Here is a 22,897-nt window from a genome sequence, read left to right as displayed (position 1 = left end):
GCTGTCTAGTAAAAGCTGTTAGTAAATCACTTGGTCAGTTTTCCCAACAAAACAGTCTTTAAGTAATACAGTATATCAACCTGTCTTTTGACGTTTTCATTTTTTGTTCTTGACATTTTCTCTAAAAAAATAATAGTGTTGTTCCTATTATCTTTTCTTTAGGATACATGAACCAAATACCAGCTCTCAACTCTCTTGTAGAAAAACTATCAAGTTTCAGAAACCAAAGACATAGATGTGAAGCCCTATTCATCTGTCTATGTAGTATTGAGGGGGTGGAAGGTGGGGTAGTAAGGGTGGTGATTCAAGAACAGCGTGACAAATATCACATGTTTCTTCTATTCTCTGTGTTACTTGGGTGGGATGCATTTTGGAATGATTACTTTGTAAAGTACAATTAATAAATTCTCCTCTGCTCTAACCTACCAGAAATTATTTATGATTCATTCAGCAACAATTATTGAATATAAAGCATGTTCCAGACACTGTACAGTTTCTAAAGAAAAGAGCCAGAAGGATAAATACAAACTTAAATTAATATTTTGAGTAGCTCTATTGTATGGGAGTAAATGTCTTCCTGAACTCTATTATTTTTTTATGCTGCCTTCAACTGGCAATTATGCAAGAATCTTTAAAAAAATGAACTGAATTTAATTATAATGAATTCTACCAGATAGTTTCACTGGACAATGAAATAGTATATTTATTTATCTGAGAACTAGAGGGATTTTGTATATTATCAAGTACTAAAATTTCTCATATTGACATTATTATGTTTTGGTTTGGAGACTAATAAATGACATCCAGATAACAATGTTTTACCTAATATAAAGCCCCATGTAGCCCTTATAGTAAAGGAGAAGTATTAATGTAACTCTGAGGCTTAATGAAGCAATTGGACTTCTGATAATTGTCTGTGATTTTTCCTTATTGAATTAACAGAATTAGCAAAATCGTACAACAATGGGGGCTGTATTTACGTTGATCCTGGCTAAAGCCCGATATTATATAATATAGCTTGCAAGTTTAAAGTCAAAGTTTGAATTGTATGTAGACTTTGATTATGGGAAAAGCTATCAATGTTGGATTCAATGTTGAGTTACAGACCAAATTACCATTACTCAAAGTGAACCCAGTTAGGGAAGTCTACTAATTATTAATACTATAAATGAAATGTTCGTGGTTTCTCTTTGAAATACAGAGGAATTTTCTAATGTGTTTATTAATCCTCTCTTTACTGACAAAGATGACTAAATCTCCCATTTTACATCTTATTCTCTTTGGATCAAAATATTGAGTCTTGTACCAAATAGTGTCATAGCAAACTACTTTGGAAAGAATACATTTTCCAGATATCTTTAAAAGTGATGCCATTTCTGTGAATAGAATGATAACAGCATATATTGTGTTTCTTTTGTTTAAAAAGCTATGTTAGACACTAGGCAACTAGCCCCCAAATAGAAATATTAACCCAACTGTGAATGATTATAAAAATACATACATAACCAACAATAAATGTTCTAAAACTTGAAGCAGTTAAATTGTGAGAGGCATATAAAGGAGATGGAAAAAACAAAATGTTTAGGAAAAAGGCCTGCAATGACAGGAAAATAAACTTGGAAAGAAATCATGAGGAAGTGGATATTGAGCTACACACTGAAATGCTCACCATTAGGGGAGAGTGGTAGAGAATCCAAATTGGAAGAGTAGCCCCCAAATGACTTGGTGACAGAGGATGGTAAACCATATTAAAAACTGCCATGTAAATTTGCTTGACTAAAGTAATAAATTAACTCTATAGTGGAAAGCAGGAGCCTATTAAGGATCTGTTCGTTAAAGGATTTTTAATGTTATGGAAGAAATTACTAATGTTTCAGGCATTACTAAGCAAGCATATTATGGAAACATTTTTTTTTTAAGAAGATAATCATTGCAACTATTTTGAAGGAAGATGAGAGATATAAAAACTGAGAGGAGACTAAGGATACTATGAACTAGTATAGTGGTTCACCAAGTGTGGCCTGCAGATTCCAAAGCGTTCCTAGACTCTGTCAGGGAGATCACATTATTATTATTATTTTCATAATGATATTAACGTATTATTTTCCTTTTTCACCATGTTGACATTTGCACTGATGTTGCAAAAGCTATGGTGGGTAAAACTGCTAGCTCTTTTGTAGGAATCAGATCAGTAATATTAAACTGTTCTAGTCACTGAGTATATTCTTCATAGATAGTATTTCCCCCCGTCCAACTCCCCAATTATAAATCTCAACACTTGAGTACACGTCTTTTTAATATTTTGCATGACGAGATGGGACATATGCATAAAACCCTTCTCTCCGGCATAACAGAATATGATGGTTGTCTTGAGGAAAGCATTTGTGCCATTGTTTGCATTTGTGAGCTGACTTTAGTCACTGTTTGCATGGAACACCGTGTTTTACTTGGAAGAACAACTAACAGAGTTTGATTATCAGACTTGGAATTTGGCAGACATTTCTAGGAAATGAAATAAAGTGTGCCTGTCATTTAAGGGAACTTAACTGATAGTATTTATTGCTAGTGATAAAAGTTTCAGCTTTCAAGCAAAAATTAGAATTTTAGAAAACATATCTGTCATTGTGAACTTGACAGCCACCCAATGTTTAAAGACTTTTCTGATGAGATTGATGATATTAACACGTGTGATTTTTAGAATTTACTATTGCATAATTGAATTCCACATAATAGAAATCTGCAAGTGATGCGTTATTTTCCCAGTCACCCATGTATGATGTTACTAACTCGTGCATGGGTAAACATCCATTCAAAGTGTAAGGAAGACCAATGGCTTTTAATGTAACAGCGTACAAGTTGGTTTATAGGGTTTTAGAATTTACATTAGCATTAATCTTTAAGAAACTACCACTTGTCGAGTCTTGGTGTAGTATCAGAGAAGAATATTCATGATTATCTGGAAAGTCTATAAACATTCTCTTTCCTTTTATAACTATGCATCTGTGTCAGACTTGATTTTCTTCATATAATTCAACCATATTGCAACAGATTGAAGAATCAGATATGAGAACTCAGTTTTCTTTTATGATGCCATACATTAAAGGATTTGCAAAAATGTAAAACAATGCTACTTTTTGGCTTTTTTAAAAATAGTTCTTTTTCATAAAATATGTATTTTATGTTAGCATGTAATATGTTTATTGTTATTTTTAAATGGATGAGTAACTGAATATTTTTAAATTTCTACATTTTAATTTGGAACACAGTACATATTTATAGTTATAACCCACATAAAGAAAACTCCCTTTGGGAGCCTCAATGATGTTTAAAAACAGAATGGGGTCATAAGACAGGTTTGAGGGCCACTGCACAGGTAACAGGCTCTAACTGTAAGAATGAAGATCCAGAGGTACATGGGACATGTTTGTTTAATAATTTGCATTCTCTTCACCTTTCTTCTCTCATTTTTTGGGCTACATACACATTATTTTCTTTTCACAAAAACAACTATTTTCTGTGGACCTACACGTGTTGAACAGGTTCTACAAGGAAAGCTTACAGGAACTAAAAGTCTAAAAAAGCAAAAAGGTTGAGATTATAGTAAAGTTATATACTAGACTTCTTTCATCTGCTAATCTCTTACTGTGAAACACCAGAAAAAAAAAATCAAATACTATCTCCTGTGTGAAAGTTGTATGTGCTAATAAAAGCATAATAATTGCTAATATTGTAAGGACATTTATATCCAATTACAAAATTACTTTGCCTCAGATAACCTAGGAAAGGCATATGGTCTGCATTTTTTCCAGTGAGGAAGATTCATAAGAAATGTATGTCACAGGTAAAATCTGTGAGGAAAATTACAGGCAGTGCCATCAAGGAGACATTTCTTTTCAAACTAAAGTTGTTGTAACTTAACATATGGCTGCTCTTCAGACTTCTGTGAAAAATGAGGAAAGGTCACAGGACAGAGAGAATGAACATGAGAAATTCTTGCCGTAGCAACAGAGGAGGAAATGGAGGCGGGTTTAGATAAACACAGCAACAACAGCATAACCCCAGGATTTGCAAAATGCTAATTGAAGCTAGTACTATGTTGTAAATAATATAAACTATCCATGAAAATATCTATACCCATGAAATACACATTCATGAATTATGAAAAGTAAAATAGATCATAGAGTGGTACCTATAAAGTAGTCAGCTCTTTTAAAGTGTTACAGTGAGAGCAAATCGGGCACACCCAACAAGAGAATTCTATCTGGAAAATAAGTAAAGAGAAAATTGAAAATATCAAACACAGGCTGACAAGAGCTACAAAATGAATAGGGGCCGGCATCAAGGTCATGTTTTTTACCTGCTCCAAAAAATCTGGTCTGCACCAAGTTTCTCTCTTGCTACTTGTAGCCCAGTATATAGTAGCTTATATAGTGATTTCTCCATGCCAAATATCCCAGAAAAGATCCTTAAGACTGAAAGAGTGGGAAAACATTGAGGAAAGTTGAGATGAGTACAAGACACAAACATCAGTTTTACAGTTTAGCCTGGGTGAGGGAGATTCAGTGGGAACAAGCTTTAGTCCTCTAAAACAGTGTTGGTTAAATGCGGAGATGTGGGTAATCCTCCATTTAAGGAACAATTAATTCCTTAGTTTTTTCTTAACATTTTTGGACACCCAGTATTCATCAATTCCTTGTGTTTCCCTAGACTTTTTCAGTTTTAGTACTGGTCTTGACCTATTCCATTTTCTAACTACTTGCCTGGAAATCTTTTTTTTTTGCACGTAGAGGCAGCAAATTAGAATGCTGAAAACAAGCATCTCCATGGGAACCACCAAAATAGTTTTCAATAGCATCAGATAGACTGACTACTCACCGTGATAACCAGAGCTAATATGTTCCTGAAAAGAAGTTTGTGAATTCTAGAATCGTGTAAAATTTCAGGTTGGTCACCTGATGTGTTTGAAAATAAAACACAATGGTGACTTTAAGGTTAAGAGTTGCACAAATATTTTCCATTCGCAAAACACTTTCACATCTATAGTATCATTTGACTCCTTTTCAAGTGATAAGGAAGATATTGCCATTATCCTGTGTTCACAGGTGCAGAACTGAGGCAAAGAGAAGTTAAGTGACTTGTGAAAGTCAGGGCGAGTCAGTGATGTTGCAGGGATTCAAACCCAGGCCTTTGCTTGCTGAATCTTATTTCAGTATAAGGAAATTTACAGCGCCTCTTCTTTTCTTTATTTGTAATTACAGAATGAATCCTGGAAAATTTAGAGCTTTTTAAAATCAGTTGACCTCACAGGAAGTAGAAACAAACATACTCTTCTGTTCTCATTATTTGTACCTACCCCAGGCCAAACAACTTAGAACATTTCAATTATGTGAACACTTGAAATATTCCAGTGAGAATTTACAGAGGAAGGGATTGTGGAAAGACCAAGTGATTTGTTCAAGCCATCAAAATGGATTTTAGAGCTGGTGCATTAGAAAGTGAGAAACAAATATAACAGAATCATTTTAAACTGACACAGGAATAAACCCACTCAGGAGGAGTGTGTGTGCAGTCTTCTTGTCAGCTTCAAGGACCAAAATGAACATTTCCTGAACATTGTACTTAGCAAGGGAGCTGTGCATTGACAACCCCTGGTCTGTTTTTCAAGATCCACAGGGGAATCAAAAGCAGGGGAACAAATTAGCAGTAACTGGTAGATTTCCATGATGCTAATGAGGTCCTGACAGCCATGCATTGTTGCATGAGACTATCACTAGATTCCATTAATATACAGCTGCCTCATTTATAAACCATTTTTAGATCAATGAGTTAATGGGAAGGAAAGATAAAAGCCAAGTGGATACTGGCCCCCAGAATTAAGACTAGGCTAAATTCTTAGAAGAGAAAGAGTGGAAGCTGAGATGAGACATAAAACATCAAGCAAGATAATAAACTAAAATGCAGTCAATTTGAATATAAAAGTAGAAGATGACATGTCTGGGTGAAGAGCCTTGGAAGAAATGGCAAAGCATAATGGAGGCAATACAGGAATGCTGTAGGCAGAGTTATTTTAATTAATCTATTGCAAGCTGTATATAATGAAAAATACAAATATAAGCATTAAATTTTGTAAATATATTTCACATAAATAGAGAATGACCATTGTATCACATCTTTTGAAATTTGAACAGGCAATTCAAGGAATCTGATCCATTTTCAGAAACTACCTATTATTGAAAACTCAGGAGGGGGATCAACCTGTCTTCTTCTGCCTTTGCTAAATTTTCGAATTTTCTTCTCTCATCAGACATAATTATCTTCTCTTCCCCTCTCCTCCTCTCCTTGTTCCTCCTCCTCCTTCTTTTTCTTCTTTCTCCTCCTCTTCTTTTCTTCTTCTCATTCTCTTCCCCTTTCTCTCCTCTTTCCCCTCTTCTCTTCACTTTCCAGTTTCTCCTTCTCCTTTCCTTCTTCTCCTTCTTCAGAAAGGAGACTTCTACTGAAATGGCTGGGCCATCAGGGTCCTGTTTCTTGTGTTCTTACTAAGATAAGCGAATGATGATTCTTAGACACTTAGATATTTATATTCCTTGGATAGTATATGACCATACTTAATTATTTTCTGGAATTAATTTGCTTTAATCTTGTTTTTGTGTTGTTTTTAACACATGTAAGGCTATGTATTTACCTTGCAAGACCATTTCATTAATTCATGTGATAATCACAAAGAAGAGTCAGGGCTTTAGGTAAAAGGAAGGGAGAAAAGTGGTGATAAAGTCTTGTGATTTGTATCACAAATCGCAAACTGTGTTGCATCAATATTGTACAGTAGACTTACTAAATACTATTATCCACAATACTAAATACTATTATCCACTAAATACTATTATCCACAATACTAAATCACACATGAAGAAAGGAAGGCTTTTTCAAAACAATCAGTGAAGGGTAGCTGAATCCAGATTTTATGATTTCAGGGACAATGCCCACTACATCCCACTGTTACCTTAACTGGTATGGGAACCTCCAGATTTTAAAGATGCTGTAATTTTGATCATTTTCTGGATGAAATAAGACAGCCAGAATTTTTAGGAGAAAGAATAATTTCTATAATGTCATAGGTTTGATGGAACATAGTTCCTTTATCTGTAAAATGGTAGTAAGGAAACTTTTTCAGGAAGTTATTAGAAGAATTAACTGAAGTAGTATATGAAGTGCCTAATTCACACCTGCTACACATTAGGTGTTCAATAAATGCTTGTTCCCATTTTTGCCTGAGAACTATTTCTTAATGTGGTCAGCTTTGCACTGCAGAAAGTCCTGTGGCTGTTTCCTGCAGTATAGTATAGTGAACATAATCTTTGCCCTTCAGCAGAAATTGGCATGTTTATATTCTTTTCAGAGTTGAAAAGAAAACTTAGAGTGTTGAATATAATCTTCAGTGGAAGAATGTTTTTCATAGGTAGATATGTTTTCATGGGGATAACACAGTAAGAGACATAAAGGTACTATACAGTACTACACAGTACTGTAGCATGTCTAACTTCTCAAGAAGCAAAGTGCTTATCTTAAAATCTGACCAGATAGCTTTAAAATGGCAATGCCATGATTTCTCCACATTCTCCACATTCGCAAGCTCGTACAAACGTATATGCATACACGGGCACACAAATACCTACAGATTGTGCTTATTTCTTTCAATTAGAAGAAATAACCAGTAATCTAGTGATCACAGAAGGCTAGAACTAGGAAGAAACAGGGACTTTCTAACTCAAACCTCTCCTTTAAGTGTTGAGAAAAATGAGTATGGATAATGTAATCTTTTCCTGAAATTAATGGTAATGTCATCAAAATAGTCATCCATGTTTCCCCAGAGTAAGATGCTGTGAAATACCCAGCGTTATATATATATTCAGGTAAAATCACAGGTTTTTCTTTTGTGTTTTCCATTATTATCCCCTATAAGCAGTATCAATATTGACTTAATAGCTTATACATTTGTTTGTATCAGAAACTGGTACTAGCATTGTTCCCTTTTGTTTTACTATTTGTTGTGTGGTTTTGTTTAAGTTCATCTAAGATTGTGAGAATTATTTTGTTTTATATAATGTGATTGAACTGTTAAATTTAATGGCCAAATTTTATTTATTTATTTATTTTTTGCTTACTTCTTTTTATTTTAATTTCCCGTTGAGTTTTATTGAGGTACACTTGACAAATAAAAATTGTATATATTTAAAGTGTGAAATGTGATATACATTGGAAAATAATTACCACAGTCAAGTTAATTAACACATCTATCATGTCACATAGTTACCTTTTTATTTTATTTTTTTTTTTGGTGTGGTGCGTACACTTAAGATTTACTCTCTCAGCAAATTTCAAGTATTTAACATAGTATTATTAGCTATAGTTATTTATTCATCTCATAACAAAGTTTATACCCTTTGACCAATATCTCCCCATTTTCCCTACTCCTCAGGCTCTGGCAACCACCATTCTGCTCCCTGGTTCTATGAGTTAGAGGTTTTTAGATCCCATATATAAGTGAGATCATACAGGATTTGTCTTTCTATGTTTGGCTTATTTCACTTATTTCACTTAATGTCATCCAGGTTCATTTATGTTGTCACAAATGGCAGGATTTCCTACTTTTTTATGGCTAAATAATATCCCATTGTGTGTGTCTCTCTCTGTGTGTATATATATCACATTTTCTTTATCCATTTATCCATCAGTGGATACTTAGGATGTTTCCACACATTTGACTATTATAAATAATGTTGCAATGAACACAGGAGTGCAGATATTTTTTCAAGATACTCACTTCATTTCTTTGAATATATATCCAGTCATGGAATTGCTAAATCATATTGTAGTTCTATTTTTAATTTTTTGAGGGAACACCTTACTGTTTTCCATAATGGCTACACCAATGAATATTCCCACTGACAATGTACACATTCCCTTTTCTCTGTACTCTCAGCAACACTTGTTATTGCATGTCTTTCATATTAGCAATCCTAACTGGTATGAGGTGGTATCTCATTGTTTTGATATGCATTTCCCTGATGATTAGTGATTTGAGACTTATTCATATGCCTGTTGGCCATTTGTATGTTTTCTTTGGAAAAATGTCTATTCAGGACTTTAGTCCATTTTTTAAATCACATTATTTGTTGTTTTTTTTTTTTTTGGTATTAAGATATACTATTGTTGTATGTAAAATATCCCAGTCATGAGATATTCAAGAAATTTTAAAAATTTCTTGTACTTCCACTATGAACAAGTTCATTCTAAACTCATGAATGTCTGTAATGCTTTAAGCTCATATCACCTCTAAACATTTTAATTATCCTCAAAGTTATGGAAAATGAGACTTCAAAAGTTGTATATTTATAGAAGTTTTCAAATTTTCTACTTTATAGAGTAACTTTATAGAGTAACTGTTGGGGTTCAAAAAGGATGTTTTAAAAATAATAGTTTCCTCTATGTATATATAGAATTTATTGGTATTATTACTACCACTGAAAGTAATCTGAATTTATTATTGGTGGTGAAATTAAAATCAAATACAAATCTGATGTATTTTGAGATTCAGGAATGACTTTAAGCAGTGTACTTAAGATGAGAAAACAGGCAAAGAGAAGTTAATTTACTTGTGAAAGTCAAAGCTAGTAAGTGAAGCAGAGATACAAACCCATGCCTTTGATTATTTCATTTTCATATATTTTGATACATGGTTATTTAGATGTCTATTTACTAATATGGTTTGGTTCAACTCTACTATCTTGCTATTATTTTCCAGTGTCCCATCCATTATTTGTTCCTTTATTACTCCTCTCCCACTGATTTTCAGTTAATGAAATATTCTTTAGTATATAGCGTTAAGTTCATTATTGGCTTTCTAGCTGTGCCTTTTATATTTTTAATGATTACTCTAAGGATTATAACATGCATCCTTAATTTAACACAGGTTTCTTAGAGTTGATATTGTATTACTGCATGTAAAAACTTTAGTAATAAAATTCCATTTGTGTTCCCTCTCACAGACTTTGTAATATTATAGTAAAATGTTTCACATTGAAATATGTAATCTTGTTATTTATTATTTTTACTTTAGGTAATATGACAAATTATTTTCCTTTAACTAGTCTTTCATCTGTAAGTAAATTTTGAGAGGAAAAATAGTGTTTTATATTTACTCACTTATTTACCATTTCTGGTACTAGGCATTCCTTTTTGTAGATCCAAAGTTCACGCTATTGTGATTTTCTTCAGCTTGAAATATCTTCTTTATTATTCCCCAAAATGAAGATCTGCTAAAGATTAATTTCAAAACTTTTATTTATATAAAGATATATTGATCTCATTCTCATTTTTGAAGAATATTTTTGCTTAATATATAATCTGATTTAACATTATTTATTTTTCTTTCACCACTTTAAAGTTGTTGTTTGTTGTATTTTGGCCTTTATTATTTCTGATTAAAAGTCACCTATTATTTGTATAATTGTTCCCTGTATGCAATGTGTTGTTTTCCTTTGGCTATTTTAGTATTTTCTCTCCATCTTGAGTTTTCAAGAGTTTCATTATGAGGTTCCTAACTGGATTTCCTTGTATTTATCCTAATTGGAGCTAACTAGATTTTTTTAAAAAAAACAAATTTGGGAAATTTCCAGTAATTACTTTTATGTCCTATTCTCTCTTTTATTTCCCTTCGAGACTTCAATTAGATATATGCTAGATTGCTTGTTACAGTTCCTGAAAGCAAGTCACTGAAGCATTGTTTAATTTTTCAAAATCTTTTTTCTCTCTGTTCTTCATATTGGATAATTTCTATTGATTTTTTTTTTCAGGTTCACTAACCCTTTCTTTAGGAGTCTCTAATATGATGTTAAGGGTCAATCAGCATATTTTTTAAAATTTCAAATATTTTATTAATCTATGAGAAATCCCCATTTTTTTCTGTAGTTTTTCTTTTCTTTTCTTTTCTTTTTAATTCCCTGTTAGATTGCCATTATCTCTTCACTTATTATGACTTTCTTCATTTCAAGGTAGTTGAACCTATTTTTCACAGCTTCTTTACTAAAATCCTCTACTAATTCCAACATCTAGGTATTTATTAAAATCCTCTACTAATTCCAACATCTAGGTATTCCTGGGGTCTGTTTCTATTGACTGTTTATTTTCTTAAGTATGAGTCTCATTTTACTACTTCTTTTCATTTATAGTAATTTTTGATTTTATGCTGGACATTTTGGATAAAATTTTGTAGGAAATCAGATTATTCCTGAAAACCTGTTGCATTATTTTTTTCTTATCAGGCAATTAAATGATGAATGCTCTTTTTCTTGAAATGCTTCGTTTTAGTCTATATTAGGGCTGATTTATTTTGGCTTTGAGCTTAACCCTAAGGTGTGGTTCTTTTTGAAGGCATGGACATTACTATTAAAGCATGGCCTTTCTGGGGTCTCAACTGAATGCGTAAGGTACTCAGTGAGGCCTTTTCACACTGGTACTCCAACATCTTCTATTATTACAGGTACTCTAGTATTTCCATTTAGCACTTAGTCCTGTAGTGATACAGGACTGTGAATCTGTGATACATAGAGTCCCACTCCTCATATTGGCCATGACCCTGCCGTAAATCCTCACACAGACACATATCCCAACTTCCTCCCACAGATACCTCTTCTTTGGCCTCCTGTTCTGTAAATTACAGCTTTTTTTTTTTTTTTTGGCAGACTAGTATTCTAATCGTTGCATCCTTAGCTTAGCAAGACTGAAGTTTAACTTGATCTCCACCTTCCTGAATTAAGGCAGAAAAATAACCCCAGCCAAAAGCTGAGGAATTTGTGGTGCTCATAATGTACATTTCTCTTCTGTCAAGGATCAAAGTCAATCCTGCTGTGATCATTGTCCAATGTTAGACAACTATAGTCTCATATATTTCATCCAGTTTTGTAGTTGTTTACAGAAGGAAGGCAGGTCTAATACTAGTAACTCTTTCACGGCTGGAATAAAAAAATTGATGGGTTTATACTCAATTTTCACAAAACCTTGTGAGATAGTATTTGCAAAGTAGATACTATTATTATAATCCAATTTTGTAGAGAATTAAACTCAGGCTAACTAATGAGTAAGGGAGTCAGAATATGGACCTTGGCAATCAGATTCCAGACTCTGTTCTCTGATTCAGTATACTAGGTTGCCTCTGTAACATGCAATTATGTTTATTTCCTTCATAGCGTGTATCACACTCTCTTTTTTCTCATATATTTATTAATATTTTGTTTTTTTAACTTTGTTTGCTACTTCTACTGTATATAAATACCAGATATTTCCTGTTTGCAACTGCCTCCCCACTACTCTTGGTAGGCATTTAATAAATATTTGTTGAATGAATGAGTGAATTGTAAATGTCACCATTATAAATCAATATGGAAAATAAGATCTTTTCAATATACTTGGTATTTTATACTTCATTTTGCCTGACACCTTGTGGCATCAAAATTTTTCAACAAAAACAAATAAAAATCTAATGGTGGGAAATATGCAAAAATTGGTGTCATGCCTCATTAGAATATTTACAATTATATACCTCATGATATAATTATATGATAGGAAAAGAGGCATACAAGAATTTCTACTCTTGATAAGATTGCAGTAATTAGAAATCAGTCTTAAGATGTTCAAAACACATACTGATAAACAATGAAACTAGTTTGATGAAGTGAGCACAGAGTTGATGTGTTTGGTGAATCTAGGCACCATTTTTGGTTGAAGTAAAATGAAATGATATTCATGTTTGCCATTTTTGACATGTTATTAGAAAAAAGAAAAAAACATCTGTGTTACCGTGTTTCCCCGCAAAAAAGACCTAGCTGGACAAGACAATCAGCGAATCAGCTCTAAAGTGTCTTTTGGAGCAAAAATTAACATAAGGCCCAGTCTTATGTTAACATAATATAATATAATATGATATAATATGATATAATATAATGTAATGTCATATAATATAATATAATACTGGGTCTTATATTAATTTTTGCTCCAAAAGGTGCATTAGAGCTGATTGTCCAGTTAGGTCTTTTATGGGGGGAAAACACTGTAGTAACTATTTCTAGAGCCTTTGTATCACTTATTATCATATTTTAAATGGCAATACTCAGCTGATTATTTTTAAAATGTAGTTTTCTTGAACTTAAAACTATAAAGTTTTAGTTCTTGTAGTTTTCTATAGGACAGAACAATATGCACTTATTTTTTTTTAGAAACAAAACTACATGATGGTTTTAAGCTAATTTTTGCTTTAACAAATCTCTTAGAGATATACAGTAGGTTTCACATTTACATAAAATTAAAGAAAGGATGCTTCAGTAAATGAATATAAATGCAAAAAGGAACATTTTAATTTTGATCCATGATTAGTGTCAACCATCACAATGTAATAATACAAAAGGAAACTTTTGCATTCAGTGCATAATTAATGGTTGTAGGCTATTTATAGAGTGAGTATCCTGATTAATTAATTTAGAAATATATTTATTGATTATATTTCAGGATCTGCTTTTAAATCTGAAATCCTTGAAAACATTTTAGTATTAGAATCATATGCACTGACTTCTGCAATTCTGCAATATGACAAGCCCAGCAAAATGATTTATTTCACTTGGTGCATTATTAATTGCATGAATTGACTGTTTAACCTCTATTGATTTGCATTTCTTACTTAATGTTCAATTTAGAAACAGAAGCAAAAATTACTCTACAATAGAATAAAAGGATACAAAAGTTACTTCTAGCATTATAAAGAAGATCATTTGACTATTCGTCATTATATATGCTCCCTTTAGTAATTTTCAAGGTCTTGAAAGAGAACTCTGTTTTTAAACAAAAGTTTTTAAGTCTAAATAGTGAACTTACTAAAAGTAATACTTGCATCGTCAGGAACAGTATAATTCAATTGTTTGTTGTATCTGGATTTTAGTGGAATTTCTGATCCATGTTCATTCCTTATTTTTAAAGTACTGAATAGAATTTTGACCTGACCATACCAATTGGAACCCTTTTATTATTAGAAGTGATTTGAAAATTTATCAAGCCATTCTGATATGCAGGAGGTATTTTTTTTTAAGTGTAGGGCCATATTGGTGGCCTTTCTTGTGTGTAGTGAAAGCCATGAAGGTGATATATATATAATTACTTTTTGCATTTCAATTTATTATTGTTCACATATGCATATAGATTTTCTAGGCTAGTCCCAATTTCAAATATTTCTCCCAAGTTACTCACAAGTCACCCAAGTAGCCCAGAAATTCCAGTACATTGACATACTGAAATACATTTCCAACATTGATTCTTTCAAACGGAAATGGAATATAATTCTTGGACATGCCACATGTCCTGATATTGGGTTTGGAAAATATGGTTGCATAAAATGTTTCCAGAAAATATAGAGAGCTGAATTTTCGTTTGATGTCAAAGGGAATCTGCCTTAGGTTCTGTAGTTTATTTAAGTCGGAAAATTTCTTTCAAGCAGGTTATCTTGTGAATTTCAAAGTGAGCTTGTTGTCTGCTGGTCCTTGATGTCAAGCTTAAGCCTACAAGCTTAAGGTCTCCTCAGGGCTGTGAAGAACCTTGGGTAGAACTTTTACATCCTTGTGAGTGTGGAGTTGTAAGTAATTTGAACCATGTTGCCAGATCTCCTCCTTACATAATAGATCTTAATATAACTGATAGTTGTGTTTCTCAGTGGTTATTAACAGGGCACGTATTTTGCTTTCATGTTTGTATTAGTTTTGCTGTTTGTGTCCAAAAGAAGTGTAGGATGTGACATTGGAGAATAGGGGAGACAAATGTTCTAGGTAACTTGCTCTAAGTCAGGAAGGGAGGGATGGAGGCATCATAATTGTAAGGAAAGAGTCATTTGAAAGGAATAACACAATCAGTTTATCTTTGATGTAGATTAAACTGATTATTACCCATGAGAAGAGCAAGGCTTTTAAGAAGTAGGCCATAAGAGAGGAATATTTTTGTAGAAAAAAAGATATGCCTGGGTAACCCTGGAGGTTCTAAGAAGTCACAAGATACGTAACGATACAGAATTCTGAAGAGGAATAGAAATATGAAAAAAAATCAATATTTAAAGACATAAAGTATTTCATACCTTTATCTATGCATGACATACTTTGAATCAGCTATGCAACTACCAAATAAGCCACAGACTTTCAAGTCTCTGCTCATGCGTCACAGTTAGAATTCCATTCCACCATTCTCCATGTTTTGTGCAATTTTGGAAACCCTCTCATCCTTCAGTATCACCTCCTTTACTTACCTGATTTTCTCCCTTCTTTCTTTCTGCAGTAATTTGCTATTACAGTTATCTGCCTTTTTATTTTGCCCTGAATTATGAAATAGTTGCTTATGTCTATTTCTTTCATTAGGTTTTGCGATGACCTTTTTTTGTTTTGTCTTTAAATTTAAACAGAATGGAAGATGATAATACAAGTTCACATCAAACCCTCTGCTTGCATAGATAGTACTTACTTGTGGCTATTAATATTTCATTTTACCTGTGAGCATGATTCAAGGCAAGGTCAGGTTTCCTCATCCGTAGATAGCATGTAACAAGCTTTGTCTCAATAAAACTTGCCACGCTTGCTATATCTTCAGCAGATGCTTCAAATGGCTTTCCCAGAGCTGCTCCTTTGCTGCAAAGCTTAAAAAAAAATACAACACTTTAAATGTCCTAATAATCTTGGGACATAATTGATCTTTTAAATAAGCAAAACATATATATGTACACATACTTTTTCTAAACTACAAGTTAAATATTAATATTTTGATTGTAAATTAAATAAATTGTTCCTGCTCACTATTATGTGACTATAATATAAAATAAGTAACACATTTTACTGTAGAATGCTTTCTGTAAAATATTTTAGAAGTATGATATATCTTAAAGGAGTACCATTTGCTAAGAATGTCTGTTTTAAAAATAAAGCACATAATAAGCAAAGATATTAACAGAAAACCAGGTATAAATCATATTAAATACCAGTGCTTTTATGAAAACCCAGCTGAGCAATGATCTAGCGCACTATCAAGTTTGATTTAATATAATAAGGGGTATCGGAAGTAAACTCCTAGGAGCCATTAACATCATCAGTGATTAATTTGAGTCTGAATCATATTCTCTAGGATGTTATTGAAGGAAAAGAAGTAAAAATTTATTAGAATTTATTGGCAGAGGCCACAGTAGCTGAAAAACATGGCAAGAATGTGGAATTCTTAGTAAAAATTCCAGGAAGTCAATGGTTTCTGGGTACTATGGATAAAACTGTAGAAGAAGGAAATAATTATTTTGGATAACCCCAAACATTAAGAAGTGTCGACAATATGACAAGGGTAGATTAGCACATTTTTTTGCCCCGTCAGTCTTTCCTCCCGGTCCTTGGAATCAAGGCTGATGGGTAAGAAGAAACTCTATCTTTTGTTTAGTGATCCTATTCAGGATATCTGCATCTTTGCTCTTTTCTGTTTTTATTTGTGTACATACTGGAGGAAATTTTCTCACTGGACATGGTAATATTTAGAGTTAATACCTATTTACATATACCTTTACATAAAATTTCTTACATTCTAAATCTTGTTTGTTTAAATGATATAGTCCAATTTTTCTTTTGCAGATTAAGTCAAGATTGGCTTGTCATTTACATTAATATTATTGTCAATTGTTGTTTTAGTGCGGTTTGGTCGAGAATGGCTATATCCTCCTGTTCCAAAATGTATTTCTACTTTTACTTTTATCTAAAAACTAGTATAAGCTGAAGGAAAATTTAGGACCTAGGTGTTTAACAACCTTAGTGTGAATTGATAGTTACCTGATTCTATTATCTTTTGCTGATATCCTGTCAATTCTTAGAATTCATATTATTTTTTAAACTCTTTTCCATTTTGATGGGTGAAAAATGTTACTTCTCTTATTTGGCCAATAAATATTTATTGATGTTTACTACTAATTGCCAGACAAAAATTACTGGCTTTATATTTTAATTTGCATCAGATAGATTTTCTTCATAAATTTTGGCTATTTTGCTCTGTGTATATTCCTTGTGTATTTCCAATAACGTGTTAATCTTTTTCTTATTAATTATAAGAGCTCATTAGATATATAAGCTATTTTCCTTCTTCCTGTAAAATTATCTATATATGATCAAATGTAAAGGTTTTTCCTCTCCAAATTATTTAGAAAAGTTTCAACTTTTATTCCTATTCTTGTAAGTACTCAGAGTACATATTATAAAACACTTTTCTCAATTACTTTGAAAAAAAAAAAACACCCAAAGATTACTTCTGGAAAACATAACATGAAAGTCCTCAGTCAATGCTAACTTTGGATGCTTCATAAAGATTACCTGATAAAAGTGGTAATAAAAGAGACAAACATTTAACACTGATTTAGTAACTATTCCTGAAATCTGACCTTACAAATGTCAATGTGGTTATAAACACACCTTAAAACATAATTTAAGAAAGTATTGTAGCTTGAACATGGCAGCTTGAGACAGCATCTCTGCTCTTATGCCAATCTGCTCCCATAGGACCCAGAAATAACTAAACAGAAAGTTTTTCAGAAAATAAAAAAAGAATTTTGGATGGCATAGCTCTTTATAAAGCCCAATCAGTAGAAAACAAAATGAGAAGAAATTGTGTAGTTTAGTTTGTTAGTATATCATTGTATTAAAATTCTGGACTTTCTGATTAATTTTATCTTCCAAATGAAATCAGCATTTTTTTCAAGTCTTAAATACCCAAACCTCTTGGACTCTTCACATTTTATACAAACAGAATTTTATAGAAACAAAAAAGAGACAAGCCACACATTGTATTCTGTATCCCTTCCTATCTGTGTTCCTCCCTCATGTGATGGAGCAGACAAGCTTCCTTTCTCAGGCAAACTTACTGTGAGATGAATGTGTAGGTTATTCAGGGAGTAGATGGGGAGAAGCCTCCATGAGGACGTTCAGATCCCATGTGGCAAGAGGAAGCCGACTTTCAGATTTAATAATATTAAAGGCTTTGTCTATGAACATGAAGACAAAGTGAAGAATAAATGCCTGCTCTTCTAACGTCTGCAATATTCCCTACTTCTATGAGATGCAAGGCCAGAAAAGAAATAAAAATAATCAATCTTAGCAATAAAAAGAATACTTCATCAAACCAAACTATAAGAGAGCAGTGAAAGACAAAGATAATTTTTTAAATTCATATTAAAATGGAAAACAGGCAGCTTATTGGGTAGGTTCTGTGTATATTTGTGGTAATCTTGGTTTATCAGTCAAGTATTGTAGATAGAGAAATCTCTTAATTTTATCAAAGATTGCTTTACTTGTTCTTGTACATCTTTGAAATAATCTTTGCAACAAAACTAATATTTATGAAATATATTGAATATAACGGTAGACTTATAGGTAAATGTAGACAAAATACTGATATCAAGATTATAATAAACATTCCAGATACTTTACTGAATTTTTAAACTTCTACACAAACATTTGTAAAGACAGAACAGTTAATGCTTCAGAAGGTGAAGGACTTTTTAATATGGCATGAATTTGTTTGAATGTAGAAAGAGTGACTTCGTACAAGTTATATTTGTTTAAAACTATACACTAAGTTGTTGATGGAATAGTCATGGAGATAAGGGAATAGAAACTTTTAAGCTACCTCATAGAGTATATCAGTGAGAAGATTTTGAATTAGGAAAAAATATATTAGGTGTTAATTTTTTATTTCAAAGTGAAGTATAAAATACTTGTATTTTTTTTAATAAAGCATGGACAAATTAAAAGCATAATACTTAAGGGAAAATACACTGAAAACCCTTATGGGTATAGTTGTTGTTTTGATGAGATGCTAGGTATTAAATGAGATTGCAATAGTAAATTAAAATCACAAGCTCAAATTTTAATAAGAAAATACATATTTTACAAATATATTTGATAATTTTTTGAAAACAAGATGAAAATACTTTTTTTAAATAGTTTTTCTAAGGTATCTCAAAGTTTTTAAAGAAATAAATATCAAACCTATTCTTAGAAATTGTGTACATAGGAATTTCAAGTTTGTTTAAAAGCACAAATAAAAACAACATATAACCCATTAAAAGTAGAAATAACCAATATTAATTATTATGTTGTGGGCCTCATTATTAAAAATGCAACCACACATTTTTCTTTAATTAGGATTATCATTCACAAGAGTGATATTACTAATAGGGTCTCCTTATGTAGTTCACCTAGTATATTTCTTGTACATAATTTTGAGTGATCCCTTAAGATCACTCAAAGACAAAACAATAAATTTTGGAAAATGTGGCATTATTTGAGTTATCAAATCTTGACAAATAAAGATATATATCATCCATCCAATCAGAAATTTTTATATTGTTATTGGAAATTACAAAAAAATAATAAAGAGGGAGACTAAGTTACCCATAACTCTATTACCGTGTATAATTGCCATTAATCTGGGCATATTTTTTTATATTTTTCATGTTTTTGTATCATAATAAATTGTATATTGTATGCAATTTTAGCATTCCTTTTTATATGCTCTGCTTCTTTTTATATGTTTTCAATTAAAAATCTAAAATATATTGAATATGCTCATGTTATAATTATAGTTGGGTATTTCAATATCCCCTTCTCACAAAATGATAAAAATACTGGAAAGAAAATAAGCAAATATATAGAAGATATGAATAACACAATCAACAAAAGGATATAATTGATTATATATATAAATTACTCCTTCCAACAACAGCAAGATACATATTTTTCTCAAGCACCCATGGAAAGGTTATTGATATAAACCATATTCTGGACCATAAAGTAAACCTCAAAAAATTGAAAAAAAAAAAAAGAAAACATTGAGTATATCCTTTTGCTGTAATGGAATCAAAACTCAATAGTAAAAAAACCTCCAAAACAATCTATTTTGAAAATGAGTAAAAGACATGAATAGACGTTTCACTGAAGAGGACATGCAGATGGCAAATAAGCACATAAAAAGATGTTCGACTTGATTATTGTTTGACATCATTAGTCATTACAGAAACGCAAATTAAAACTACAATAGTGAGATATCACTATCAGAATGGCTAAAATGAACTATAGTGAAACACCAAAAACCGAGAATGATAAGGAATTGGATCAATCACACATTGCTGCTAGAAATGTGAAATGGTACAGCCACTGGAGAAAACAGTTTGGTTAACAAACCAAATACACAACTACTACAAAACTCAACAATTGCACTCCTGGGCACTTATTCCAGAGAAGTGAAGACATGGTTACACAGAAATCCACACGTGAATGTTTATAGCAACTAAATTCATAATAGCCCCAAACTGGAAGCAATCTAAATGTCCTTCAATGGGTGAATATTTAAACTGTAGTAAATCCATATTATGGAATACTACTCAGCAATAAGAAGAAACAAATGAGTGATACATGCAACAACTTAAATGAATCTTTAGGGAATTATATACAGTGAAAGAAGAACAATCCAAAAAGACTACATACTTTATGATTACATGACAGAATTACAGGCATACAGAAGCAATCAGTGATTGTGAGATGGGTGTTGTGGTTATAAAAGGACAAAAGGAAGGAATCCTTGTAAGGATAGAACTGTACTGTATCTTGACTTTGGTGAGTGGGTACATCAATCTACACATCGTAAAACTGAACAGAACTGAATACACCACAGTGCAAATAAAGCTGGAGAAATGTAAGATTGGTGGATTGTATCAATGCTAATATTCTGGTGTTGTTACCATACTATAGTTTTGCCAGATCTTACTGTGGGAAGAAATGGCATAAAGAGTACATGAAATCTCCCTGCTTATTTCTTACAACTATATATAAATCTACAATTATATCAAAGGAAAGTTTAATTAAAAATAATCATGCTAAGATTTAGATGTATTTCATTTTATCCCCTTCCCCTTTTTAGAAAAGCACAATTATAATCATCTTTAACTGAGGTTTTAGATGAGAAGCTAAATCCTATAGGAGGGAAAATTTTTTCTCATAGGTATTTCTTGTCAAATTATAGACTGATTTCTATAGTAAGAGCTAACAACTCATAATGAAGCTTGCTCTGAAGTTATAGTCAGAAGCCATTGTGAAAGGATGCATCGGTCCCCCCATATTCTCATTATGTGGGCTCTTGTCTGAGCACATTTGCTATAAGATGAGGGTAGTGTTTAATGGTATTCACAGAGGAAGACTGGCAAGTCTTTTTGTAAAATGATTTCTGTGTAATTGATTTTTTTCATCATCTTTCAGTTTGCTAACATCCACTAGTAATTTTTTCAGGAAGGGATCTAGGGATGGTAACTTTTTTCTTGTGCATAGTTGAGAATATACAAGTATTTTTGCTGACCTTACACATGTAAATGAATGTGGCTGAGACATAACTATCTTGAGACATAACTATTTCTCTGTAAATATATAGTTCTACATTTACGTTATTTTATTTAGCATTCAGAAAAGAAGAAACGTAATACTTTTTTGATGAAATCGTACACAATTTAAAAACACTTCCAGAGTTGAAATTTCATCCTTTTCCCCAACATGTAGTATTTTTTCCCCTATCTTCTTGAAATTCAGATTATTACCAGGAATCCTGATGTGTTCTATTGGTTGGTGCAAAAGTAATCGCGATTTAAAAGGTTAAAAACAATTGCAAAACCACAATTACTTTTTCACCCACCTAATATATTCATCTATTTTGCATGGAAAGAGGTAAGTTATTTGTTTTTCCTGTGTTTCCATACTCAGACTTTTTTTTGTAAGCTTAGAAAAGTTTTCTCCAGTTACATCTAATTATTGGTCGCGTTCCAACTGCCACATTTTCTTTCTTAAGAAAGTGATTCTTAAGTTGCTATTCCATCTCTATTCTTTAGGCTTTCTGACATTTTTTTTTTTTTTTTTTTTTTACCTATGCATTCTAGGAGAGTATCTTAAGATCATTTGCTGCATTATCAGCTTTATTTTCCCCCATTGGTTACTATATTTTTAATAAAAGCAATACTAGTGATAATAAATGCAAACATTTAAATAGTTAAATATGTTGTTACTAGCAACGTTCTGAGTGTCCTACCGTGTTTCTCTGAAAATAAGACCGGGTGTTATATTAATTTTTATTCCAAAAGATGCATTAGGGCTTATGTTCAGGGGATGTCATCCTGAAAAATCATGCTAGGGCTTATTTCTGGTTAGGTCTTATTTTGGGGGAAACATGGTACATCTGTTACCTCATTTAATAATCACAATGTGATTATTAAATCACTATTTTTATTCACATTGTTTTAGTTCAGACTGCTATAACAAACTACCATAGACTGGGTGGCTTGTAAAACAAACATTTATTTCTCACAGTTCTAGAGGCTGGGAAATCCAAGATCAGGGTGCCAGTTTGGTCAAGTTCTGGTGAGGTTGCAGACTACTAACCTCTCATTGCAACCTCATATGGCAGAAAGAGAGTGAGAGAGCTTGCTGGAGTTCCTCTTCAAGAACAATAATGCCATTCATGAGGACTTCAACCTCCAAATATCACTGCATTGGGGATTAGGCTTCAACATAAGAATTTTTTGGGGGACACAAGCATTCAGTCCATAACACTCATTTTACAGAGGAAACTGAAGTTTAGAGAGTTTAAGCAATCTGCTCAAGTCACAGAATAGGTATTCGGATTTATACCTAGATGTCTGCCCTAGAGTCTGTCTTTAGTCACTGCATCAGTGCTACCCAGTGTCATTCCCTGAACTACTGGTCCATGATGAGATAAGTATGGAAACAGAGAGTAAACATTTAGAAACTTTTAA

General features: G+C 32.2%; 1 protein-coding gene across 1 annotated transcript in view; it reads right to left on the bottom strand.

Moving 5' to 3' along the window:
- Positions 1-22,897, bottom strand: part of SPATA16 (spermatogenesis associated 16) — a gene marked incomplete at its 3' end in the record, with an annotated part of 204,093 nt that overhangs the window by 134,817 nt on the left and 46,379 nt on the right. The window contains exon 2 of the mRNA XM_081077396.1: positions 15,573-15,718. Within this exon, the coding sequence (XP_080933522.1) occupies positions 15,573-15,718 (146 nt within the window). The remainder of the gene's footprint in view (positions 1-15,572; positions 15,719-22,897) is intronic.

The sequence above is a fragment of the Rhinolophus hipposideros genome, assembly GCF_964194185.1.
Source record: "Rhinolophus hipposideros genome assembly, chromosome: 2".
NCBI lineage: Eukaryota > Metazoa > Chordata > Mammalia > Chiroptera > Rhinolophidae > Rhinolophus > Rhinolophus hipposideros.
Note: the sequence above shows the minus strand (reverse complement) of the source record. Positions and strands in the feature narration are given on the sequence as shown.